This window comes from Cynoglossus semilaevis, chromosome 2 (genome assembly GCF_000523025.1).
Source record: "Cynoglossus semilaevis isolate Cse_v1.0 chromosome 2, Cse_v1.0, whole genome shotgun sequence".
Classification (NCBI taxonomy): domain Eukaryota; kingdom Metazoa; phylum Chordata; class Actinopteri; order Pleuronectiformes; family Cynoglossidae; genus Cynoglossus; species Cynoglossus semilaevis.
Window position 1 is genome coordinate 16,662,666 of NC_024308.1, and position 24,501 is coordinate 16,687,166.

General features: G+C 41.3%; 6 protein-coding genes across 10 annotated transcripts in view; 3 read left to right on the forward strand and 3 right to left on the reverse strand.

The window, feature by feature from the left end:
• The window catches only part of aasdh (aminoadipate-semialdehyde dehydrogenase), a 7,698-nt gene extending 4,810 nt beyond the window's left edge, over window positions 1–2,888 (reverse strand). The window contains exons 1-9 of the mRNA XM_025064923.1: window positions 2,874–2,888; window positions 2,253–2,500; window positions 1,892–2,012; window positions 1,374–1,639; window positions 1,096–1,288; window positions 773–1,014; window positions 570–676; window positions 323–495; window positions 12–101 (exon numbers count right to left, since the gene is read on the reverse strand). Of these exons, the coding sequence (XP_024920691.1) occupies window positions 12–101; window positions 323–495; window positions 570–676; window positions 773–1,014; window positions 1,096–1,288; window positions 1,374–1,639; window positions 1,892–2,012; window positions 2,253–2,500; window positions 2,874–2,876 (1,443 nt within the window). The 5' untranslated portion in view covers window positions 2,877–2,888. The remainder of the gene's footprint in view (window positions 1–11; window positions 102–322; window positions 496–569; window positions 677–772; window positions 1,015–1,095; window positions 1,289–1,373; window positions 1,640–1,891; window positions 2,013–2,252; window positions 2,501–2,873) is intronic.
• A 51-nt stretch (window positions 2,889–2,939) lies between these two features.
• LOC103376692 (uncharacterized) lies at window positions 2,940–6,346 on the forward strand. Its single transcript, XM_008307167.2, has 8 exons — window positions 2,940–3,074; window positions 3,188–3,251; window positions 3,734–3,789; window positions 3,881–3,923; window positions 4,010–4,035; window positions 4,117–4,189; window positions 4,285–5,674; window positions 5,746–6,346. Exons 1-8 carry the CDS (start codon window positions 2,997–2,999, stop codon window positions 5,756–5,758), a joined length of 1,743 nt encoding a protein of 580 aa, XP_008305389.1. The 5' UTR covers window positions 2,940–2,996; the 3' UTR covers window positions 5,759–6,346.
• ppat (phosphoribosyl pyrophosphate amidotransferase) lies at window positions 6,042–13,992 on the reverse strand. Its single transcript, XM_008307165.3, has 11 exons — window positions 13,476–13,992; window positions 9,435–9,501; window positions 9,030–9,236; window positions 8,341–8,453; window positions 8,114–8,259; window positions 7,925–7,997; window positions 7,682–7,833; window positions 7,456–7,583; window positions 7,141–7,362; window positions 6,771–6,891; window positions 6,042–6,673 (listed from the first exon to the last, which is right to left on the reverse strand). Exons 1-11 carry the CDS (start codon window positions 13,601–13,603, stop codon window positions 6,501–6,503), a joined length of 1,530 nt encoding a protein of 509 aa, XP_008305387.1. The 5' UTR covers window positions 13,604–13,992; the 3' UTR covers window positions 6,042–6,500.
• Window positions 9,510–13,469, forward strand: LOC103376688 (zinc finger and SCAN domain-containing protein 20). 4 transcript variants are annotated; one of them, XR_001761811.2, is made up of 6 exons: window positions 9,745–10,348; window positions 10,486–10,974; window positions 11,051–11,104; window positions 11,202–11,795; window positions 12,316–12,393; window positions 12,617–13,469. XR_001761811.2 is itself a non-coding variant. In XM_008307164.3 (4 exons), the coding sequence occupies exons 1-4, from the start codon at window positions 9,829–9,831 to the stop codon at window positions 11,627–11,629; spliced, it is 1,491 nt and encodes a 496-aa protein (XP_008305386.1). In that variant the 5' UTR covers window positions 9,510–9,828; the 3' UTR covers window positions 11,630–13,469. The 4 variants fall into 4 exon arrangements, 1 of the variants encoding a protein (XP_008305386.1); XR_003052568.1 differs by having other exon boundaries at window positions 11,202–12,393; XR_003052567.1 differs by having other exon boundaries at window positions 12,316–13,469.
• A 130-nt stretch (window positions 13,993–14,122) lies between the features above and the next one.
• On the forward strand, window positions 14,123–17,724 carry LOC103376690 (phosphoribosylaminoimidazole carboxylase, phosphoribosylaminoimidazole succinocarboxamide synthetase). Its single transcript, XM_008307166.3, has 9 exons — window positions 14,123–14,275; window positions 14,370–14,567; window positions 15,793–15,971; window positions 16,069–16,248; window positions 16,344–16,457; window positions 16,557–16,640; window positions 16,867–17,047; window positions 17,134–17,292; window positions 17,413–17,724. Exons 1-9 carry the CDS (start codon window positions 14,260–14,262, stop codon window positions 17,577–17,579), a joined length of 1,278 nt encoding a protein of 425 aa, XP_008305388.1. The 5' UTR covers window positions 14,123–14,259; the 3' UTR covers window positions 17,580–17,724.
• Window positions 17,725–19,142: 1,418 nt separating this feature from the next.
• Window positions 19,143–23,667, reverse strand: LOC103376687 (GTP-binding protein REM 2-like). 2 transcript variants are annotated; one of them, XM_008307162.3, is made up of 6 exons: window positions 23,417–23,667; window positions 23,197–23,250; window positions 22,092–22,401; window positions 21,875–21,948; window positions 20,743–20,920; window positions 19,143–19,814 (listed from the first exon to the last, which is right to left on the reverse strand). In XM_008307162.3, the coding sequence occupies exons 2-6, from the start codon at window positions 23,248–23,250 to the stop codon at window positions 19,522–19,524; spliced, it is 909 nt and encodes a 302-aa protein (XP_008305384.1). In that variant the 5' UTR covers window positions 23,417–23,667; the 3' UTR covers window positions 19,143–19,521. The 2 variants fall into 2 exon arrangements, with proteins under 2 accessions (XP_008305384.1, XP_008305383.1); XM_008307161.2 differs by lacking the exon at window positions 23,417–23,667 and having other exon boundaries at window positions 23,197–23,410.
• Between the last annotated feature and the right edge of the window lie 834 nt (window positions 23,668–24,501).

Consider the following 24,501-nt stretch of genomic DNA (forward strand, 5'->3'; position numbering starts at 1 on the left):
GGAGAATACGCAGGTTTTGATGCCACGATGAAGGCCAGCAGCCTCGAGCTGTTGTGTAAACCCACAGCACAGGCCTCCACCTCAGGCAGACTTGATATCAGCTGAGGAGAGAACAAACACCAGCTAACAGTCAGTAGATGAACAAGCATAGAACTTGGCTGGTTCTTACACCAGCCCTTCATTTTTTCCCTACCAAAAGCTCTTAAGAAAAAATGTTTTAAGTCAAATAAAAAACTGCTTAGGTTTGTGGTTATAACATTTGGATTTTTTCTGCACTCCAGCGTCTAAAGAACTGACCTATCTATGTTGAAGAACTTCTTACTTGTTGCACATTGTCCAAATTCACCCTTTTCCCATTGCGTTTTATGAGTCTGTCTCTTCGTCCCAGGTAGTAAAGCTGTGAATCTTGGACCTTCACCCAGTCTCCAGTGGCTCTCATCATCCCATTGATTACAGTGTCTTCATCACCCAGGAGACACACTCTGTCTTCTCCACCTGCAGCAAAGATAACATTCAATGACTCTAAAAGAACATCACTACGATCATTTACACAGTGAGGTCTTCCTCACCTATGAACACTTGTCCTTCACCCTCAGTTATAATGCCACCATGTTCGTCCCTGACTTCCAGCACTGTGTCCCTCAGAGGAGTTCCCAGTGGCACTCTGAAAGCTGAGCTGATATGTATGGAACTTTAGGTTAAGTCTCAGAGAGTCCAGCAAACGTATATATATGTGCATGTTTCATCAAAAATATGAAAAAATAACACTCACAGATTGCTGGACTGAAGCAAAGTCTGTGGTATTTCATAACAGCTGGCCCAACAGGACACTTCAGTTATACCGTAGATGTTGAAAACATGAGTTTTGTTGTCCTCATCCCTGCAGCTTCTTAGCAGAGCTGGGGAAGGAAAGGCCTCTCCACCCAGAACCAACACCCGCAGTGAAGATCCTGATGACAGTACATCCTGTTTAATAATATGATTACTGAAGGAGCAGAGCAGAGTTGGTGTGACCTGTGAAAATAAATGAAAAAATACAGTTATATTTAAAGTGAAATTCTATTTTGACTCTCCAAGACCAAACATGTCTCCTACCTGTAGAACAGTGGTCTTGTTGTCCTTAAATAGCGCCGTTGCCAAACGATGGGGCATTTTCTTGACCATAGAGGGTATGATAAGAAGCTGTGCCCCAGATGATAAGGCCAGAAAAATGTCCACCACGGAGGGGTCAAATGTTAAAGGTGAAGCCAGGAAAACCACATCATCTGCACTCATTTGAAACAAAGATCTGTGCAAAGAGAGGTGCTGCTTCTGATGCACTTAGGAAGACTTTGGAAAATATGCAGCAGAGGCAAAGTATTGTAGTAACTAACCTCAGATGAAGTATATTCGGGAGTATACACTTGTGCAGAACCCTGACAATCTTTGAAGGTCCAGTTGTTCCAGATGTGTGCAACACATATGCAAGTCCTCTGTCCCCGGGTTGTCTTCCTGTCACAGCACCATCCACCGTTTGTTGTGGTTTGGATTTGTTCTCAGTGGCTTTTATCAGCTTGACTAGGATCAGTGTCATTTTAAATTTGGCCACTTCCACGCAAATGTCCACAGATATGTGCTCTTCCACTGCAGCCTGGAAGGACTTGATAATAAAATGGAGGGGACACATGGTCAACAATGTAAGGGTAGAGAATTAAATTAAAATGATATATTCAACAGAAATTCATGGAAATTAGAATAGAAATGAACATAGTGATTTCACAATTACCTCGCTTCACAATAACACCCCCTACAGTTTACTAACTCTAATTATTTTACCTTATCTTAGTGTACATTTAGGAAGTTTGACAGGGGGAAAACAAACAACAACAATAATAAAAAACACAAGAAAAACCTGTAAAAGTTCCGTCTTCACGACACAGTATTTTAAGCCACATTGGTGAATGACTCTGGCACAGAGAAGTCCAGGAGCTTCAGGGTCCAATGGAACATAGGCAGCAGGCGATTGAAGGATCCTAAAAAATAGAAATGAAATTAGGCTTTTCTAAATCCGATTTTATTCCAATCTACTGTATATGAGCACATACATTTTAATATATGTACGTACGTGCTGATAAGTACAGTGTAAGCTACTTTTTTAAAAATGTATTTGTTAACAAATTACTAGTAAGCGCTCTGAAAAAGTAACCGAGTTGTGACTGTGTTACAGCATGTATTGCAGCATGATTCATAAAAATGTTCTTTGATGAGCTCACCCAAGGATCCAAACAGGTACGAACAGATCATCACAGCAGTACAACCCGATTACGCCGTTGTTGTCAGTGCAGTACTCTTGTAACACAAGAGACAGTCCAACCGCCAGCTGTAGGAGATCTTTGTAGAGAAGAGACACCGGGCTGTCTGACATCGACCGACTGTCGTACACCACAGCTGTCCGGTCAGCGTGCACAGAAGCAGCGTTGAGCACGAGCGCCTGCAGCGTCTCGTCAGTCATAGCGACGGCCTATTAATCAATGAATAACAGAAAACATAGTCATTTTAATCAAAGTTGATCAGTTGAGCCCAAGGAAGTAATATTTGTAAACAGATAGAACATGCATGTCGACTAAAAATGACGTAATACGGAGAGGGGGCGGGCACTAATGGCTTGTTTAGGTACAGGTTGATACAATTTCTAGAGCGTGGGTTGTTTGTAGAGAAATACAACTTTTTACCGTTTATATCAATCTTAATTCTCAAATATATTTGGAAAATAGGCCTAATGTGTAATATCATTCATATACTATAAATTACGCATTTTATTTTGAAATAAATAGGACAGCTACACACATCGAAATAACAGTAATCCTCCCATTTACCAGAAACTTTGAACGCACCATCTCTTTGTTTGTCCAATCAGGAGCGAGTCAAATTTTGAACCTGATACAAAATCTTTTCCGTGTTTTGTAGCTCGCGTCTTGGTTTATATATTCTCAAAAAACAAATTCACAAATTCCAACATGGATGCGAAGTTTAAAAAACAATTTCAAGAAAATGCCAGGATATATAAAAAATCGTTGGATTCAATCATTGAAAAGGTATGTTTCTAGCTTTGGGGGCAAAATTGTTTGCCGTTAGCGCAATTGTTGCTTAGATTCGTGAAGTCGTTTCGAAACATCGAGTCCATTGAACGATGTCGTTGTTTTAACAGTATTCAAACCTTCCGTATGAAGACGGCGGAGTCGAGATCGCTCTCGATGTCGTGGACCAAGAGAGTAAGTGAATTAATTGTTTGTTGTTGCTGTTGTGACAACATACCATTGTAGATACAAGCAGCAGCGCAATACATTTTAAAAATAAAATAAAAAATCCGGAGGTTTTTAATAATTAAATGTTGATGCTCAGTTAGGATAAGAACAACTTATTAGTCGGACTATGAGGATTTCATTAAACATACTGTCTCCCAGAATACCAAAACAGTCTAAATAGTTACTAATATTGTAACCTCTTACATTATACATATTGTTTGTGTTTGCAGTCGGTTTTAGGAAATGTGAAACTATCCAGAGGTATTTCATACTATTCTTTTTTAAAGACTCCAGCATTTAGACATGCTGCTCCTTCAAGAAAGCCCTCTGGGTTTCAGTTCAATTCTATCTGAATTAGATAGGGCCTGTTAGCTTTTGTGACTTACTGTCAAGCAAGGCACGTAATTAATATATAAGAATTTTTATTTGTTCCTTCTTGCATGGCAAAGGTCTTGATCGTTGTATGAGGCAGGCGAAAAAAAAGCTGGATAAACTAGCAGCCAAGGTAAACACACTTCTGCCAAAATAACATTTTTTTTTTATGTTAAGCAGCAACGAGTCCATAAGAAATTATAATTAAACATTTGTATTCTCAGAATATGGTGGTCTCAAGAGAAAGTTCTGCAAGATGTGATAATTGTAAGTTTAAATTTTAAATTATAAATAATTAATGTTCACCCTTTTTTCTATATTGCACCTAATTGCATTGTTTTCTTCCATGGCAGCCTATGGAAGAACGGGAGATTCACAGGTAAATGATTTGCAAAGTTGTTTACCCAAACGTGACATCTTGGAAATGTTTATATTTGATTTAATTTTTTTTTTTGAACAGTTGGACTTAACACATCAAAGCAGTAAAGGTGATGACACTAATACATCCAGCCTCTGCTCTGGTGCTGATCATGGTGAGTTGGTGACGAGTTACACACACAAGTTCCATGTTTGTCAACTGGTTCAATTCTGTAAAGTGTCTTTTTATTTTTTTTTTTACAATCTGAAGGAAGTTATTCCAGTGACTCGAGTCGGATGACTGTCTGCTCATTAAATGAGTGTTTGCCAAACCTTTCTGTGTCTGAGCTTCAGCTCAAGGATCAAGATGAGCAACTGGAGATGACTATTGAAGAACAGAGCTGTCTTATGGAGCAGTACTCCAGCATGGTCGATCGACTTAATAAGGCATTGAATAGACAAAATGTCTCAGAGGTCGCTGACTCTGTAGTCAGGAGGTACCGCAGATGGCGACAGCAGTCCAATCAAAGTATTCTCAAAAAAACATCTGCGAAACACAGAAAAGGCAGAAACTTAAATGAGGTTAGGTCGTGGTCTTTGGAGACCACTCTGTCACCAGACAAACAAAGAGGCTCACTAAAGCGTTGTCACCGCCAACCTGTCCTAGCACTGGATCAGTCTGCTCACAATGGTTCCTTTGAACCAAGAGACGTCTCACTCCATCGGACATTGACACTTTCTCCTTTCCCACAGACCGAAGAAATACGGCGCTCCCATTCTAGTAGTCCTTCAAAACATTACTTCCAACCTGCGAAATCATCATTGAACTGGATTCACAAGTCTGAAAGGCATTCTCCCTCTGCATTCTCAGAGAAGACTAGCAGGCCTTTCATGTATGCAGACCAACACTCTGTTGTTGAAGACAGATCTTCTTTCAGCAGTTTGCCGGTCAAGCAGAGTCCTAGCAAATTTGGGGCAATAAGTGAGACAAGTAAATCGCCTTCTGCTTTTTTAACAAGAAAAGAAATGTCTGCAGAAATGTTTTTCGGAGAGCCGTCGTGGCCCAGGTCCTGGTCTTCCCTCTCCTCTCCACAGAAGTCTGCTGTGCCCTTGAGAGTGATTGACCCACAAAATACCCGTCTCTTCTTCTCCCCTCATTTGAAACCCCCTACAACAAATCGCCCCAAGTTCCAGCGTAGCCTTTCTTTTGACTCTTCATCGCCGTCCACCGCTTTACCTTTTTCACCTGAAAAGGTTGACGTGGATTTCCAAAAGCTCTACCACAGGTATGCTTGTGAGAAGAAATATTTCAACGACGGCCCCCCTTGCAGTCTCTGCACCAAAGGCCTTCAGGCCAGCCGGATCCAGTCAGCTCTGGCTTTGTCGCCTCGCAGCTTGGTCTGGAGAAAACGCCACAGGGAGCAAGGCCGTGACGGCCATCCCCAGTCCAAACGCGTGAGGAATGAATGCAGTACATCCTCCCCTGGTTCCAAACGCTATGAAAAAGAAATGTTGAGGCGCCGTCATTCCCAATCCGAGTTGTCCGGTTATGACCTCTCCAGCAGCAGATACAGATTGCAGCAGCGCTCAACAAATGTGCACCAGGAGATCAATAGAAGCCAGGAACCGTCAGATGTCAACACTACCTTTTTTCTACATCGGTACGTCTCCATCAAACCATGCTGTAATACAGAGCTTATTTTGCCCATCTTACATTTGCTTTATTTTATAGGTCCTTCACTTGAGGACAACTGAAATGTCTACTCCTGGATACTGAGAAAAATATTCCTCCTGCCATGAAGATTTCCTCTTTCAAGTCATGAGAAGACAGTAAGATAAGGCTCAAGTTGTTCAGATTGTTTAGATGTAATTCTGTTCTGCAATTCCATTGATTTTATACATTATTGTATACATTAAGTTCATCTTGTAATGAGATAAAAGGCTGGGTATTCATCTGGTCAGCCTTCCACCTCAATTTTATAATAATAAAAGTATAATTATTTATTGTACACAAAAAATTGCAGTCAATTGGACTAATTCTGTTTATTGTATAACATATTTATCATATTTCAGTCAAAACTTGAAGGCAACAGCCGTAGTTTAGACCCTTAACAAAAAGAGACAAGTGATCAACTTTACATAGAAAAATTCCTCTTAGTAAAATAAAGACAGCGCCACTCTTTGGCCACAGTATTTGTGCGCTTTTCTGCTACTCCTAGCTACTAAGGCTTGAGTGGTAAAAATAAAGACATTTTTCACATTGGAAAAAAAACAACCCAAAATACACCATCGTAGTTGCCTTCCTCGGTAACATTTAGGTAAAACTTAACTCAGGGTAGTACCATGAAGACAGAGGTAATCAGAAGGTGATCAATGAACTCCCACACATAAGCCCGAACAGAAAAATGAAAAGGTTTTTCATAAACATTATCACCCATTTCTCATTCAAAGTCTTGAATGAACATTCCGTTCCATCGGTGGAACCTTTCACCACTCCAGCTCCACGGGGTACTTTCCTGTCAGACAGGCGGTGCAGTGCCCCACTCTGGTGTTGGACCTGTTAGTGGAGCTCATGATCTTGTCCTTCTGTACAGAGGCAATCCCCTCCTGAACAGCTGACACGAGACCCTCCACAGTCAGATATTCCACAGTGTCGGCACCTAAACAACGATCTCAGATGTAGTTCACATTCTTTGTATGTTTGGGGTTTTTTTTAAATTGTAAATTGGAGACAAAAAAACAAAACAAAGAATTTACCAATATATCCCGCTATGTCCTTAAACTCTGGCATGTTGGCAATTAGCTCCTCTTTGGTTGGAATGTTGATGCCCATGTAACAGGGAAACCTGATTGGTGGAGAGGCCACTCTGATATGGACCTATCCAAAAGTAAAGTTAGTGCCGAAAGGTCAGTGTGACAATATTGGCTATAAAATTATGTTCTACTGCTGTCGTAATGAACTGCAATAATTTGTGAAATTATTCAGATTACAACTTTTTAAGCATGAGCTGAGCAGAACACATTGTATATTCAGTAATCCCACTGTCCATCCCCTTACTGTGGCTCTATTACAGTTATTTACAGCCTCTCAAATTGCTCTAAAAACTAGAATTACTGGTAAACAAACCTCTGTTGCCCCAGCTTCCTTTAGCAGCTTTATAATGGGCGAGATGGTGTTTCCTCTGACAATTGAGTCATCAATGAGTACCACTCGTTTCCCAGAAAAGTTATCAGTCAGTGCCCCAAACTTCTTAGCAACTCCAAGCTGCCTCAAACGAGTGTTTGGTTGAATAAACGTTCTTCCAACGTAGCGGTTCTTACACAGTACTTCGACGTACGGCAGCCCAGACTATGAGAGGGGAATTAATGTAAATGACAACATGTAACATCCATAATTAGGCAGGTGTATGTTAAAGTGAGAGCAGACATGTGGTGGACTGACCTGCTGAGCATAGCCCAGAGCAGCAGGAGTCGCAGACTCAGGCACAGTGCTGACGACGTCTGCATTTGTCGGATGCTCAATGGCTAACCTCTGACCGCAGCGCTGCCTGACCGTGTACACCATCTGTCCTGTAGAATAGATAAATAGAGACACAAAATAGCAGCAATGCTGGGAGGAAACACTTGTGCATTAACTGTACTGGAATTCTTCTAAAAAGACAACACACCTTCAAAAATAGAGTCTGGTCTGGCAAAGTAAACATATTCAAATATGCAAAAAGCAGGAGGGTCTCCCTCAGGGCGTGGTACAACAGTCAGGGATTTGACCCCATGTTTAGAAATCTGGACTATTTCCCCTGGTAAAACTTCCCTGTAATACCTGAGAGCAAAGGCAGACAAGAAATAAATGTCATGCAGCTCTTTGACCAACACTGACAAATATGAATGATATGAATATATATGAAACATACCTGGCTCCAATGGACTGAAAACTGCAGGACTCTGATGACACCACCCACCCCTCAGTATCCCTGTCTTCAGCACCTAAGCACAGAAACACAGAACAAAGTAAATCATCCACCATCCTTCTGACCGCTGATATCACTAAAGGTCACGCTGCTGGCCTGTGTGACCTGTACAAGCAGACAAATTGCGTATACCTTGATTGCGGAGTTTAGCGATGGGAACAAGCTGTCCAATGCACAGTGGTCGATTGCCGTAAGGGTCACGTACCGCATAGATAGCATCTTTGAACATAACTAACAGCGAGTACGATGTTGGGGTCTCTGTCATAATGTTTTTAATCCTGCAACATAAAATGTTTGTTTTTTTTGCTGTCGCTTGTCAACTGAAATAATAATTAAAAAAATGTTTTACTCAAACTTACCTAGCAACCCAGTCTGGGGAATCCAGCTCCTCCGTAGGGGGGGTTAATGCCAGCAGTTGAGTAATAAGTTCACTATCTGAGCTAGTGGAGAGGCCTACACCATGACGCATTACCTTCAAAGCATTGAGGATGGTATTAGTTATAATTGACAGCTGCCAATCAACTGTCTAATCACAGCCTGAATTAGGGTCAATGTAACAAATGCTCATTTTTTTGCCAAGAGACTTGTATATATTGTGTAGTTAAAGGTGTCATGATTGATTTTACTTTCCATATGATCACACTTAACAGAATTGATAACTTGTTCCGCTGAATATGACCTTGTAAACTAGTGAGTGGAAAAATATCTTTCAGTAAAATGTCCATTGTTGTAATATGTAGACCACTATGGGTCTTTGTTAGGGGCTTAAGCATAGCTGTGCCTTTTGTGATTAAACTGTGTGAAGTCATCTTGTACTGATGTATTTAAATTGTTGTTAGTATAATTCATTAAATGTTTTCATACCAAAAAAAAGCTAAAATTAGTTTTTGTGTCTACTCAAGTTGCCAGTTAGTTAATTTTGACCAAAATCTTCTACCATGGTCAAATAAAGCAAATCCATCTTCAGATGTCCTATCATTTTCATCATTTACTCTGTTCAATATGTGGTTTGTGGGCCATTGTTAAACACGACTCATGTCATACTCACCTTTTTCCGTAAGGCAGAAGCATTAACCAGTTCGCCATTGTGGGCTACAGCAATTTTACCATGCAGTGTGTCCACCACAAAGGGCTGGCAGTTCTGAAGCTCTGAGATTCCGGTGGTTGAGTACCGTGTGTGACAGATACCGAGGTTGCCATAGCGAAGTTTCATTTGTGCCTCAGGCGGGAAAGCATGGCTGACTAAACCCATTCCCTGGAGAGAGAAAAAAGTGGAATCTTTGTTGCATGTCTGCACTTGTACAATCTGCACCTAGTAAAACAGTACTGAGGAGCAAGCTAGTGTAAAGTTAAAGCACAGGCAACTAAAAAGGTGGTATCATGCTTTAAACACAGTAAGTGCTGCTTGAGTGCCTTCGATGTGATTGTACACAGCTTCTGGTGTTTTCTTTACCTTATGGACTGTGTATGTTGGGGGGCTGGCTCCATCACTTATGACAATCCCAGCACTTTCCTGCCCCCTAGGTAACACACACACACACAATCACATGTACAGGTTTCATGTTTAAATCATGAGAGGAATTGGCTCTATAATCTTTTTTTTTCCCCATTTCTAATCATCAGTAAATGTAATTTACTAGTGATGGTCATCTTTGGGAAAACAACAGACAATGTGATGTCAAAATATCAGTAAAGCAAAACTGACAAAATGAAACGTCTGCCTCTCTGCTTCACAGCAACAGAGTAGACAGCCAGAGTGTCTTGCTGCAGCTTCAGCCAATTCACCAAGCTGCTTCTCAGATTACACTTGGACCCGCCCCATCAGCACACAGCTTAAGCCAGTGGTGATGCCGCTTTTCTACACGGAGGCGTTGCTTTCAGGCTTAACCGCCTGGTTGCCTAGGGAACCGAGCAGCAGAGACAGACAGGCTGGGGAAACAAAGCGTTTCCAGGTCAGCTCCAACATGGAGAGAGGAACAGAAAGACAAAGAGGTGGTGATATTGAGGTGGTGGTGGATGAGAAGACCTCGGTGGAGAGACAGTGGGGGGAGGCAGAGGTGCTGGCTCTTATGTCAGTGTGGGACGAGGTTGGAGCTCAGCACGTAGCTGATACCAGAGCCACATTTGAGTTGATCTCAGAGCGCCTGAGGAGGCTTAGTGTTATGCGCAGCTGGTGGGAGTGTCAGACTAAATGCAGGAGCCTGGGACTCCAGGGCAGGAGGCCTGACGCAGCAGCACCAGGCACTTCAACAAAGTACAGCACAAGAGTGGATGCAAGGCCGGAGGAGGGCTGGGAGCAAGAGTTGGAGGATTTGGGTAATCAAAGAAGATTGTACCCATCCTCAGGCACTAACCTATCGCAGGAAGGTAAATGACAGTTTAACACCCCAACCCTAGTTAAAGTAATAACTGCTTGTGATAATGCTTAGAAAGTTTCTAATTTCATTTGGAGTACTTGTGGCCTGAAGCTGAACCAGACAACTAAAAGACATGTTTTTAATTAGGGATGAAGAAGCATATCCAACGAGCCCTTCCTTACACCCTGAGTCCTGCGGAGGGGGGCGGTCGCCACTGGACAGACGACGAGGTGCGAGCGCTGCTCTGTGTGTGGGCCGACCAGCGCGTTCGTCAGCGTTTAAAATGCACACTACGCAACAAGTCAATCTTCCAAGAGATGGCGTATCAAATGCAAAGGAAGTTTGGGGTAGTGCGCAACTGGAAGCAATGTCGGACCAAATACAAGAATCTGAAATATGACTACAAAACTGCAAAAAATGCTCATACTGCTGGAGGCGGTGCTTCAGGAGGCCCGGGAAAGTACATGAAGTTCTTTGAAGAGGTCGAGGCAATTATTCTTGACCGTGGCTTGGAAAATGGGACTTCCGAAATGCAGAAACGGCTCTATGAGGGAGAAGTGCCTGCAGAAAATCTACAAACACCGGCAGGTCATGCACCATCCTCAGAGAGTGAGGTTGTCATAGAGATTGATGATGGTATGTACACAATCAACAGTTCATTTTCATCTTATTTTAAGGCAAAAAAAAAAGTTTATTTCTCATCTATTTCCAGATGACAACAGTGACGACTACGACATGGACCTGGAGGCAAAATGGAGAGGACCAGGTAGCACTCAGGTTATGTCCAATATTTAATGGATTTATCTTTTTTTTTTTTTTTTAACGTATAGATTTTTTCTTTGCACTAATTATCAACTTCACAGCTTCACCCATCCCTGGCCAGATCCAAGTGGTGACAGTGTCAGACACAGGACGAAACTGGAGTGACCAAGAGGTGCGAGCGCTGATTCAAGTATGGTCTGATGAGCGTGTGTGCAGGCAGCTGGAGAACTCAACCAGAAAGAGAGACATCTTTGTTCAGATCTCCAACAGGTTACTGCAGCAGGGGATTGAACGTGACTGGAAGCAGTGTCACACAAAGTACAAAAACCTCAAGTATCTCTACCGTTCCCTCCAGAGAGGCAAGACTGATGAAGCTAGACGTCTAATGAAGTTCTATGACGAGGTGGACGAAATCATGAATCAGACAAATAATAGTTCACCGAGTGTCACTAGAACTGCAGATCAACAAGAAGCATCGGGAGAACGAATGGAGAAAGACTGTGAAAGACATCGCAAAGATCTCATCTAGACAAGTGAGAACGCGACGGCGGCGGCGACAAAGGCAGACTTGGAGGAGAGAAGTCGTAGTTCTGATTCCATCTCCTCCATAAGCCTTGATATTCCATCAAGTACTGAGGAGGAGAAAACACATGACGCACAGGAACCTCGTTCCCATCAACAGCACAGACTCACGAGTGAGTCACAGAGTCCCAAAACACATTGTTTTATTATATGTTGTGGTTAGCTTTCTATCATGAACAAATATATCAGTGGACAGAGACAAAAGTAGGCAATCACATAGAAATCTGGGGGACAAAAGAAATAACTTCTTTCTTTTTTGAGATACTTTTTCACCATGTGTTCTAGTAATTTTATTTTTGTGAGGACAACAATTCGTAGCTGAATAACAGGACTGTAAAGAAAAGCTTGATGTCAAGTATTACAAATGTGTAGCGTAAATAGTAATTTGTATCAAATACGCCAATAATGAAGTATCCATCATTAGCCCTACACATTCACGTATATATACACATTTCACTTTACAGCAGTAAATAACTTAATGGTAACTTATTTCATTCTGTGTTTGACTCAGGGAATTAAGACTCTTAGAGAAAAGTTAGAAATAATGGAAATTCATACTTAGTCTAAAAAAAGGAACGGTTTGACCAACACCATTTAATAACATTTTTAATAGCATTTTTTTTTTTTTTGCAGGCACTTGTGAAAACAGGACCATACGAGTGGACACCTTTTTGGCAAACAGAGGAATAAAAAGAAAAGCTGTGGACCAAGGTTTGAGATGAGCCGGTGTCTCTTATCACTTTGCATGTCACATGATGTCAAATATTGAGCCGAGGCCTTATTGACTGCTGACACCCCGAGTCCCATGATTCATCAAGAAGCCACATAATGAACACATAAAGGGTGGATTGTCACGGCTAACAGGAAGCAGAATGCTAGATGTATGTCATTTCTGACCATGGAAGTTATATAAATATATAATTTCTTGTTTCAGAAACCATACTCCACACTCAAGTGAAAAAACGGGACACCGGCTCTGGGTCCACTGATACTGACCGAGTCCAGTTTAAAGAGGAGCAGGAACCCATCCCAATTATAAAGATTCACTCAGTCCGTTCAATGGCCTCCTCTAATCCATGCCCAATAAAACAGGTAATAACTACTCACTACTGATGTGACAAACACATGACCACGCAATACAGTTGATTTCACAAAGATCTGTGGAAGAAAACTTTACCCTCCTATTGTCCTATTATTTTTGTAATCTCAAAGAGAGGAGACATTTGTTTGGAGACAAAGGTTTTAGAGTCATGTCAATGTTTGGGTAGGTCAAAGATCAGGTCAAAGAACAGCTGAACCAAGTAACTGAGGTTACTACATAACATATACTCAGATACAGGCTTAGTGTATCTTTCAGATGTTAAACTACAAGTATTGATGACTGAGTGGAACTAAGAACTCGCCTGGACTTTAAACTCGGTTTGAAAAAACCCCAAAACCCTTTACTTTGGGAACTAACTAATACACATTCTTTTGTCTCTAAGTGTTATGTATGAACAATTGTTAACGCAAAATATCTCGGTCCTTTTTCTCCATATGTTGTAAATTATTTTGTTTTTACATGGTGCGGTTCCCCGGATGTAAAAAAAAAAAAAAGAAACAGCGTGGTCCCCGGTCACATGTTGTAGTTTGTTTCGGTAAATAAGTCAGCAGAAGTAATGCGGAAGATACATTTAAAATAAAAACGTCAACAGTGGCAAAAACTTAACATGAAAGGTCTAACTTGGACCTTTTCGTCCTCTTTTGCAACGTTTTATAAAGTGACATCTTAAACGGACAACTGTGGATCTTACCTGTGCTGTAACGCCACAAGACCCAGGGTCAAAATCTGAGCCACTTCCAGCTGCGTGGGCCATTCACCGGCTGCAACACAGCCGAAAACCCCGCATTCCTCTCCGATGCCGGACTCTTCGAACTCCATCCTTCCAAAGCCCCAGCTGCCTGTCCTGGTCCTCCGTCCTCACCGACAGTCTCGAGCCTGGTTGCGTAAAACTGCAGTATTGACTGAACACGTGCCACTTTACGCAGGAATGTGGCTCGTTAAAAAAAAAAAACAGAGCTACAGAACAATGACGAAACGCAACTTGGTATTACAATTTAGGATAAAAAGAGTCAATCAATGAAGTGAAGTGAAGCAATTCAGAGGAACTCCTCCATTTTCCTCCCACAAAATAAGTTATAAATGCTGATTTAATTAGACATTAAATTGACGTTACACGAGTTAGTTGTGGATGATAACGTTTGACAGAGCTATCCCATTTAAAGTTATCAAATCATTAAACACGTTAGATAGATGTGTCGTCTTTGATAACGAATCATCTAATGGTGACGCGAACAAAGAGTAGAAAAAATAAAGTTAAAGGAAAAAGTTTTCCTGTTGTGCAACCGCAGACGTCCCTAAAAAATGCGCGACTCTGATTGGTCGTGTCGATCAATGGCGCGATGCTATTGGTTGTCCGAGCACGTTAAGACCGACTCCTCTTCCGTCCTCTGCTGCGCACATTTTGTCTGAAGTTTGCACAAGTTTCATCTGCTTGTTTCCTCATTTAGGTCAACACTTTGTCACAAAGCGGCGTCATGGAGTCCAGTGCAGGTAAAAACACGACACTGAATGTGGTTCTCACAGCTTTTAGTTTAATATGCATCGTTTCATTGTTATTTTTCTGCACGCACGTGTGTTTTTCAAGAGCTAAAAACAGGCCAGAAGCTGAATGAAGGGAAGACAAAGCAGATCTTTGAGCTGGTGGACCAGCCAGGACTGGTTCTGGTCCAGTCCAAAGACCAGATCACCGCAGGCAATGCGGTGAGGAAAGATCAGATGGAAGGGAAAGCTGCCATCGCCAATAAAACCACGAGCTGCGTGTTCAAGCTGCTGCAGGAAGCTGGTAAAGCCACAGTCAAGTTAATCATTGATGTCAATTAGAAACGCTGCCTTCAGATCGTGTCCATAGGATCACACTGGTGGATACAACACTTCAGACTACAAATTGAACAGGAACTTAATTTGACAAAAGAAGAAAAAAAAATTCAAATCATTTATTCTTTTAGCTTTAGACTTCAATAGAAAGATCAAAGGAAAAGCAGTGTCAAGTCAACTACGACTGCTTACTTTTTCACAAATAATTAAATGAAGAAAATAACTGGTGTGCACCCATGATATTTACGCTACTAAGATATCAGTCTTTTACAATTTGCAATAAAGAGGAATAATAATAATATTAACTCTAAACCATCAAATAGAACTTTCTCTGTTACAGTTTTCCTGGACCAGGCAACTAAATGATTAAAGAGGGACTAGGTATTACATAATACATGACATTTTTCAGGTGTGCCATAAATGTGCACTATCATTGGAGCATGTGCTAATTTTGAACACGGAACAATTACACCATATTTGTCCTGAGTCAGGGTTTGTGCATGTAGTGAAACCGGTTTGGGATTTAAGGTTGGCTTAAACCTGGCTCCATTTTGGGGGGAAAAATAGAAAGAAAAAGTCACGCTTACTGTTACTGCAAATTGAGAAGTTCAGAATTCAACTAGTAACAAAAAGATTGTTCATGTAACAACCGTTCATCATTGCATTCAATTAAAAAAAAAAATGGAAATGTTCATTTTTAATGAACTGCAGCCAGTAACCTTTTTTTGTTTTAATTTTTTTTTAACTTTTGTTCATACCATTTTAGTCTGCTAAGAACAGTGTTTCCTTGCTTTAATTCATTATAAAATAACAAACAAAAAGTTTAAAGCACCAATATTTCAAGTTTAAACTTTGATATGGCCAGAATTTTCTCCACGTTGCTTACATTTAAAATTGATTAGGTAATTGGACCCCATGTGAGACTCGTGACTGAGTGTGTGTGTGTGTGTGTGTTAATTGTGTTCATGCATGTCTTGTGACTTTAAGGCTGTTGATAATAACCTTATTCACCAACAACCACTTCTGCCCATTCATCATCATACCCTGGGTTTAAATGGAAAACTGTGATTAAATCTGTGATTAATATTCAAACAGAGATAAATGAAGCTGAAATGGCAGTGTGCTATAATTTAGAGATCTTTCTTTTCAATCCTTTCCTGCTCTCTGGTATTTAATATATGAATTTCCTCCAGGTATCAAGACTGCCTTTGTGAAGCAGCATTCGGACACAGCTTTCATTGCTGCCCACTGTGAAATGATTCCTATCGAGTGGGTCTGTCGTAGAGTGGCCACTGGGTCGTTCCTCAAGAGGAATCCAGGAGTCAAGGAGGGCTACCGCTTCTCTCCACTGAAGATGGAAATGTTTTTCAAGGTGGGTCTGACCACATGCTGTGCAAACTTTGACACCATGGCTGACCTTTTTAACACGGTGACGGGACAAACAGTAACATGTGTTCGCTAAAAAACAGGATGATGCCAACAATGACCCTCAGTGGTCAGAGGAGCAGCTGCTGGAGGCCAAGTTCTGTCTGGCTGGGCTCACTATTGGCCAGTGTGAGGTGGACATCATGAATCGCAGCACTGTGGCTATCTTTGAGATTCTGGAAAAATCATGGGCCACTCTGAACTGCACCTTGGTTGATATGAAGGTATGCAGGGCACGGCTGCCCTCTGCTGGTAATTTCCTGCCTTCTTTCCTTTTAAGAATTGAGTAACGATGATGACAATCCTTTCCATCCAATAGATTGAGTTTGGAGTTAACGTGAAAACTCAAGAGATTGTTCTTGCTGACGTGATCGACAATGACTCATGGAGACTGTGGCCAGCTGGAGACAGAAGCCAGCAGAAAGATAAACAGGTTAGGGGGTTTTGAAACCCCTCGATTTGGACTTTAAAACGTAGACAAACATGACATGAAGCTTGCAAAACAATAAAATGTCACCTTTCACCCCCCTAGGTTTACAGAGACCTGAAAGAAGTGACCCCTGAGGCCATGCAGATGGTGAAGAGGAATTTTGAGTGGGTCGCTGAAAGGGTCGAGGTACACTGAACTTTGTTCTTGACTTAGTTTTTTTTTTTATCAAAATGTGCTTTAAACTGTTTGCCTTTAATCAAATATGTTACCCATTCAGTTAAACAGAAGCTTTTCATTTCATTACCACCATGGTTAGGGTCTTGCAGTGTAGCTTGATTAAATTTCAAATAGTGATATTGGGTTATGTCATATACACAATACTCTAATTTACCTGTTATCTGTTGTGACTCAGCTGCTGTTGGAGTCTCAGGCCAGTGGCAGGGTGGTGGTTCTGATGGGTTCGACCTCTGACATGGCCCACTGTGAAAAAATCAGGAAGGCCTGTGCCTCATATGGGGTCGCCTGCATCCTCAGAGTCACCTCGGCACACAAAGGTCCAGACGAGACACTGCGCATCAAAGCACAATATGAAGGTGTGTTGACGTATCCACATCATCTCTTACAGTTTTTATTATTGTTATTAATCAAGTGACGATACCTATTTTTATTTATTTATTAGGTGACGGTGTACCCACTGTGTTTGTGGCTGTGGCTGGCAGAAGTAATGGTCTTGGTCCAGTTATGTCAGGAAACACAGCCTACCCTGTCATTAACTGCCCTCCAATCTCCCCTGACTGGGGTGCGCAAGATGTCTGGTCATCTCTTCGCCTTCCTAGTGGTACGTTTTTGTTTTTGTTTTGTTTCTTTTACCTCTGTCCACTCCATTCTGGGCGGTGATGTTGGTCAGTGGCACATTCTTTTGGTAAATTAACCACAGAGTCTTCTGGTCTGTCTCTAGGTCTGGGGTGCTCCACAATCCTGTCCCCAGAGGCCAGTGCTCAGTTTGCAGCACAGATCTTTGGTCTGACTAATCACCTGGTGTGGTGCAAACTGAGAGCCTCACTGCTCAACACCTGGGTGTCTCTCAAGCTGGCAGACAAGAAGCTACAGGCCTGCACCATTTGATATGGCTCCTTCACTCTGGCTTTTCTACATATGCCATAGCTTTGTTTACTGAGGAAAAGTTAACTGTGGATGAAATCCGTGCAAACATTCTTACACAACAATCATTCCATTTAACGGAAATAAAATAAAACTTACTAACACTTAAGTGTGTCTTTGTGGACTTGAGTTGACATACCTTGTAATATTCCCTCACTTTAGATTTAGGCTGTGTGAGAGCTAAGAATAGTGCTGTGGGGCCCCTCTTATTCATGGACCCCTAGACACCCCCTCCTCCCGCCCCCCCTGTTGGTTCCCCAGGTTATTGTACCACAAATTCAATAGAATTTGCATATATTCTTATTTTATTTAGGAATTGAATACAACAGTGCAAAACAGTTTGACTTTTTTCCTCGTTTTCTGAGCTTTGATTGTGCAACAGTGACATAAAAAAAGTGGGCTCCAGCCATTCCTCTTGAAACTTTCCTCTTCATGAATTATCAAAATCAGCTCAGTTGCAGCAACTTCTTTTTACCACAAGAGGGAACTTGTACCCCACGTTGCTCACTCAAAAGTAGACACGTCAATAGTTCTATTTCTATTAGATAGAGCCAAGCAAATGAGTCAGAATATTCGGACATATATTTGAAAAAGATTTCATGTAATGTCATAATTGTATATACATGTGCATATATATACACATATATATGTATTTATACATATATGTATGTATTTATGCATGCATGCATACATGCAATCTCATGAGTCCAATATTTGGACATATATATATTTAATATTTTATGTGATGTATATACAAACATACAAATATGTAAGTATGTATTTAAATAGAGCCAAGAAAATTTGTCAAAATATCTGGACTTTTTAAAATATTTTGAGTTGTTAAAAAGTAGGTAATGGAATAAAAGAAAATATGCATTTATATTTCCTTTTATTCCTCATCCCTTTTATGTTTTTTTTAGTACTATTGATAGAAAGTATTTCATGTGATACCAAATCATGGACTTTGATATTCAAATTTCCTCTCATGTGTGGGTGGTGGTGGGAGGATGGAAGTGCTGTGGGTAGAGAGTGACACAGATCAGAGGAGAGATGCCTCCGCATTTAAATGTGAAGTTTAAGCTATGGTTGTAGAATACACTTTACCCTCTCTGAAGGGACAGTAGGGACAGAGCCACAGAGCAGGGATGGATGCAACATCTATGTGTAAGTGACTCCAGGTTGCCACGACAACTGTAGCATGGCAACAATCACATTATATACAATAATCGCCCCTTATTTCCAAACAGAGCTCTGTTGATTCTCCTTTCATTAGGCCACCTTTAATTCCCTTTTCTTCTGGCTGCGCTGTCATTATTTCACCGCTCATTATCCTCTAGTGGCTCAGACTAAATGTATCTGAACATGAATCACCAGAAAAGTCAGATTACTAATGGCTCATGAAAATGCATGATCATGACTCTTGTCTGTGCTTGGAGCTGCTTGAAAAGGCAAAATGAAACAGTTAAGTCCATATTAAAAAGGAACGGTGCAGTGGAAGTGTCAAGACTTCAAGACTTCAAGATTCAAGTCAGCACGGAAAAAAGGCATTTTATTGAGATCTTAAAGTGATGAAGGTGATGGTGGAATATCACTACATCATATTTACACTGGCCCATAAACTTCTTTTATTTCTTGATAGGTCATGTATACATTTTTTTTTCCTTTCACCTAATAGATAAATATCACCGCTGACGGTAATATTTCATCAGTTGTCTGCTCTGCTGGATGACAGGCTCTTAATACTCTGTGCTGCCCTCACTCTGACACCATTGCTTTTCCTCCTCCTCTCTTAATCACATCAACTCCTCTTCTTTTCCAGTGTAGCAACAAATCACCTTCTCTTTGTTGGTACAACCGCGTCCAGCCATGTTGTGAATTTATCCCTCCTTCTTCCTGCGTAGCCTCATTATAGTGCACCCAAGTCGTGACACGAGCGAGACTTCTGCCTCAGGAACTTGCCCACTTCTCGCTCTCGCTGATATCGAGGCACCAGGCTAGACAGGAAACGTTTGGCACGAGAGGTGATGCTTTCACGTTGGCCTGCACCGTTAAAGTTTTCCACATTGGTCCCTGGGGGCCACGGGGGCTGGCCCCTGGCTAAACGCACTGCGCATTCCAAAAGCTCTGGCGTTCGGTGATCCAGGGAGGCAGAGATCTCCAGATACAGACAGTTGTAGAGGGAAGCACTGGAAATGGCCTCTGCAAGTAGAGATGGACAAGAGACATAGACAGGAGAAGGTGAATTAGGGACAAGAGTTAAGAGTTTTGATGACCAGAGATTATGACTTCACATGATGTGCTATGACAGGTTTCTTTACATGCAGTGATCTGTGACATGAGCTTCAACCAGTGGCTGGTGTCCCGTTGAAATTGCCTTATTTATAGAAGAGTGCAATGCACTTTGTTTAAAAGTAGTTTGCACAAAAGCGGTCTGTAGTGTCTCAATAAAAAGAATTGTATTCCAGGATAAATTAATTTCTATATTTACCCTATTGTAAAGCTTTACTGAATGGTTTTTCTTTTATGTTGCATCTTTTAAAACGTACGGACTTAACAGATCAGATGTGCTTTACAGACTTGACTAATCCAATTCACTGCTTTGCCTGTTAACAGTTCTCTAAGTCTCAAAGTTTTCATGTAGGAATGAAAGAAAGTGCAGTGGGCATATGTTTTACAGTCTTAGTAAAAAGAAAATCTCATATACCTTTGATGTGAGGTCTCGGGCTGTGGCCTTTGAAAAGAGAGGGTGCTGAAGAGCTCTGTTTTTGATGAGTCAAGACTGCTTGGCCAATGTGCAAAATACCCTTACAAGTGAATCCAAGTGATTATATATATATATAATATAAATATATGCGTGTATATATGTATGTATATATGTATGTCTAGTGGTGCATTTTGTTAAACTGCGTAAACGGACAGTTAATTCCTGGTCAATGTCGCTGTATTCTCTTGCCCCCTACCTCCACACTGCACTGATGCCTGGAGACACTGACATCTCCATATTCACACGTTCACTGCAGAGAATATTTACTGACACAGATGAAGAGCTTAAATGCCACCAACTGTGAAAAAAACCCTTATCTTAAGGTAACCGTGAAATAAATGATGGCGAGGCGGTTAATCCTACCTTGAGAGGTGACCTCGCGCGATCGTACAAGGTCACTCTTATTACCAACGAGTATGATGGGAGTTTGCGGCTGCGTCTCCCTCAGGAGTAGTCGCAGCTGGGCAGTGCGATGGAAACTGCGCCTGTCTGTGACTGAAAACACCAGGACGCACACTTCACATTGCAGTGTTGAGAGGTCCTGTGGGACAGGGACAGACACTGTTTGTTATGAATGTATGCAGAACCGTCATATCTATAGTTAGGAAGGTAGAAACTTACAACAGGACAGCTGCACTTGGAATATTCATCTTGCAGTAATTATTTTTGACTAAACCTGAACTGACAACTTGTATAACAATTGCTTAAACAACTGCTCGTATCATCTCTAAAAGAACACAATCCTAGTTAGATCCTGTCTTGTGTTTTAGACGACATCCAGGTCCAGTTATATCTCATTAAATTAGGTTTAAGACTTGACCTGCAGCACACCAGAGGCAGCTTCCTCATGGAGCAACCACTGCCGTGTTCCCAACAACAAATCTAATTCAGCCACTGCGTCACATCAACGTATATGCTGTAAAAAAAAAAATCGACTAAATTTAAACATCACCTCAGTTCGCTTGCTCCACATTCACGTTCTGCACAGATGCTGCAGAACAGTACTCAAGGGAAAAGAATAAAAGTGCGCAAAATAACCTGAAGCAAAGCTTCCTTTAACTACAACACTTTTTGTTTTTATTTTAACACGCATTTAGATAGATAGATAGATAGATAGATAGATAGATAGATAGATAGATAGATAGACGGAACTTTATTATTCCATCGGGAGTTCTACGTATATTAAATGCAGTCACAATTTAACAAGCATATGAGCCTCCGGCCTCTGACTGTATTTTAATTACCCATAGTTGATCGTGTTATAACAACAATCACCATGATTGAACAGGGTATCATGTGCTCCACTTATCTTGTACTTGTATTGTGTGTGGGTGTTTTCATTTTAAAATGATCCACCTTCTTTGGAGCACTGTTACAAATCCAAGCTGAAGAGTATTTATTTATATGTAAAACACAACAGAGCTCTTGCTGCAGATCAGGATCAGTCTAATGAGAGAACAAGGTTCATCTGTGGGTGAGGTGTTGTTTGGCTCACCTGTCTCCAGTTGTCATAGATAATGATGGTGCTCTCCTCCTCATCCACAGTGACTGTGCGCACGTAGCCCTCCCCTAAGGACAAGAGGACAGCAGTGAGGTCTCTGAGGGAGGAACACATTGTTTACCTGCTTCATACTGTGAAAGTCACGACGCTGCAGGCTGTGTAGACTGCTAGTCAGGGAAAAAAAGGTTGTTTTTTTTAAGCAAAACCTTACCATCGGAATCCACTGAAGCAGTCTGGTCCATGTCTCCCGCCAGGGCGATGGCCAGTGACGACTTCCCCACACCATTCTGTCCCAGCAGAGCAATCCTTAATGGTCCATCTGATCTGGTCTCCACTGTCACTGTCAGAATATCATCCAGGGCTGGACTGAAACTGATGGGTGAGGCAGAGGGCCCAGATGCACCCGACATCCAGTCGTTGTCATCATGGACAGCTTCCTCACGTCTGAGCTGGTGTTTAATTGGCAGTGGAGTGCTTCCTCTGCGGACAGTCGGTGTACTGGCCAGAGTCATGCTGTCACACTAACACAAAGATTCAAAAACATCCATGTAATATAAAGGCGAAACAGGAAGTTCCCACAGTTGATACGTCATTTACGATGGTAGTTCAAGACCACTGGTCCAAGTCCAAGTCCAGCACAGTTCCATTGAATTGTTACAGCCAAAGAAGACGAGAGGCAAGGGATGGTAGGAACTGAGAAATTTGAGCAAGTTTTTTTTTCCCAATTACTGCAGTGTTTCCCACCCTTCACTTCACACTGCATTATTCTAGGCACACCATTTAATTATAGGCCTGGTGAACCATCGTAAATGAAGCTATAATGATACTATGTTGAATGTTGGACTTTAAATTCCAAATTAACATTGAATTCGAACAAAGCTATACTTTGTTTGTATATATACAGCCTGCCAGGGAGGAGTGGCTGCTACATTTGCTCCCTGTTAACAAAGAAAATAACAGTAAATAAAAAAAATAAAATAAAATGTTGATAATGATAATCATCATTATCAATGATAATGATAATAATAATAATAGTGTAGACTATCTATTTAACTGAAAGTAACTGACTGACCTAATGACTACCTAATGTCTGATCTCAATTATAATATTACCACAATCACGTTACATCCAACTGGTTAAGCAGACCATCAGAACTAAAGTTTAACCGCTTAAGGACCCCGGAAATGGGCGGTGTTGACCACTTAGAGACACCTTAAACCGAAAATGTATGCATCAGACAGAATTAAACGACGACACGTCGCTCTAGAGTCCTGTCGTCTGAGCCGAGAGTGTTGGAAGTTGACATGACGTCTTACCGTGCTCGCCTTCTCCTCGCTGTTGAGTCTGTCTTCGGGCACATCTGTCAGCATCTACAAACAAAAGTACAGCCCTGTAAAGAAACATAAGTCTTCCATATATCTGTCCATCCACCCGCTCCTCCTCCTCTTCCTCCTGTCTCCCGCGTCTTTACCAGAACCTCACTCAACCTATGAACCCTCAGCAGGGGAGACGGTTAAGATGAAGATGATCTCTCACCTGTCAGGCGGCTGTCGACAACAACTGAAGTGAGCGCGGTCTCTCTTTCTCTCTCACACACGCTCTCTCTCTCTCGCTCTCTCTCTCTCTCTCTCTCTCTCTCTCTCTCCCTCTCTCGTGTCTTTCACCACACAGTGACCTCACAGCAGTGATGCTCCCGATGTCCTCTTTCAGTGAGTGAAGGGACAGTGGACACAGAAGTGTCCTCTCTGGGTTCCTCCCTCAGTGACTGTTTGTCAGCCGGTGCGCGCAGCAAAAATAGTCTTGTCGTGTGTTTCACTGGAATTCGTTAACGTATATATTAATAGAAAATACATATTTTAAACATGCATATTTAAAAAGAACTTAATTCCGCAACTACTTTAAATAGAAAGACGTTGTTTTTTTAAGTAAAAAATAATTTTTGCACTTGAGTGAAAATCATGAAAGTATCATTTATATATTTCTTTATTACATATTATATATTTATTTCAAAACAATTCCGGATGAAAATGTTTTTGTTACTGATACATTGATATCCCACGCGCTCCGTGTGGGATGTGTTAGGTGGCGTCGATATAAAATTGACCGCTAGGGAGCAGTTAAATTGCGCCCTTACCCCCAATCCATCTGTTCCCTTAATTGGGATATGTGATGTTAAGGTCGTACTTAGATACACTCTGGATTTGCCCTACATTTAAAAACATTGGTATTGGGCAAATTGTAGAATACAGATTGACCACAGTTTTCATGGAGAACCTTCCCTGGTGTTCCATGTTTTTCTCTAAAGAAAGATAAAACCTCCACCTCTGACTCCAACCACTGAGAGTCGAAAGCAAAAAGATGAACAGCTGTCTTTGACTGACCTATGCCCTTGTTGTGTTTGTCCTTTGGTGCATTTCTTAAAAAAACAACAATCTCTAAAATCTTTCTGTATTTTTGTTGTGGTGGAAAAATGTTTGTAGAATATAATTCTAGAACAATAATACTGTACCAGTGTACAATAGATACATGCTCTGTAAAATACAAAATAAACTAAAGAGTACTGCACTCTATATCTTTAAATATGTGATGTACAGAGTGAGTATGGAGATGCCCGCTGTCTA

Bases quoted from the DNA above. Each gene is read 5' to 3' on its own strand.
- LOC103376692 (XM_008307167.2), top strand. From the start codon at position 2,997: ATGGATGCGAAGTTTAAAAAACAATTTCAAGAAAATGCCAGGATATAT. The intron at 3,790-3,880 runs GTAAACACACTT...TTGTATTCTCAG, and splicing joins TGGATAAACTAGCAGCCAAG to AATATGGTGGTCTCAAGAGA. The intron at 3,924-4,009 runs GTAAGTTTAAAT...CTTCCATGGCAG, and splicing joins TTCTGCAAGATGTGATAATT to CCTATGGAAGAACGGGAGAT.
- LOC103376688 (XM_008307164.3), top strand. From the start codon at position 9,829: ATGCCGCTTTTCTACACGGAGGCGTTGCTTTCAGGCTTAACCGCCTGG. The intron at 10,975-11,050 runs GTATGTACACAA...ATCTATTTCCAG, and splicing joins TGTCATAGAGATTGATGATG to ATGACAACAGTGACGACTAC. The intron at 11,105-11,201 runs GTAGCACTCAGG...TCAACTTCACAG, and splicing joins GGCAAAATGGAGAGGACCAG to CTTCACCCATCCCTGGCCAG.
- ppat (XM_008307165.3), bottom strand. From the start codon at position 13,603: ATGGAGTTCGAAGAGTCCGGCATCGGAGAGGAATGCGGGGTTTTCGGC. The intron at 7,834-7,924 runs GTATGTTTCATA...CTTTGCTCTCAG, and splicing joins TTTCAGTCCATTGGAGCCAG to GTATTACAGGGAAGTTTTAC. The intron at 7,363-7,455 runs GTCAGTCCACCA...CCCCTCTCATAG, and splicing joins CTCTGGGCTATGCTCAGCAG to TCTGGGCTGCCGTACGTCGA.
- LOC103376690 (XM_008307166.3), top strand. The intron at 14,568-15,792 runs GTAAAGCCACAG...AATTTCCTCCAG, and splicing joins CAAGCTGCTGCAGGAAGCTG to GTATCAAGACTGCCTTTGTG. The intron at 16,458-16,556 runs GTTAGGGGGTTT...TCACCCCCCTAG, and splicing joins GCCAGCAGAAAGATAAACAG to GTTTACAGAGACCTGAAAGA.
- LOC103376687 (XM_008307162.3), bottom strand. From the start codon at position 23,250: ATGCTGACAGATGTGCCCGAAGACAGACTCAACAGCGAGGAGAAGGCG. The intron at 22,402-23,196 runs GTAAGACGTCAT...TCTTTGTGTTAG, and splicing joins GCGAGGAGAAGGCGAGCACG to TGTGACAGCATGACTCTGGC. The intron at 19,815-20,742 runs GTAGGATTAACC...CTCTACTTGCAG, and splicing joins GCGCGAGGTCACCTCTCAAG to AGGCCATTTCCAGTGCTTCC.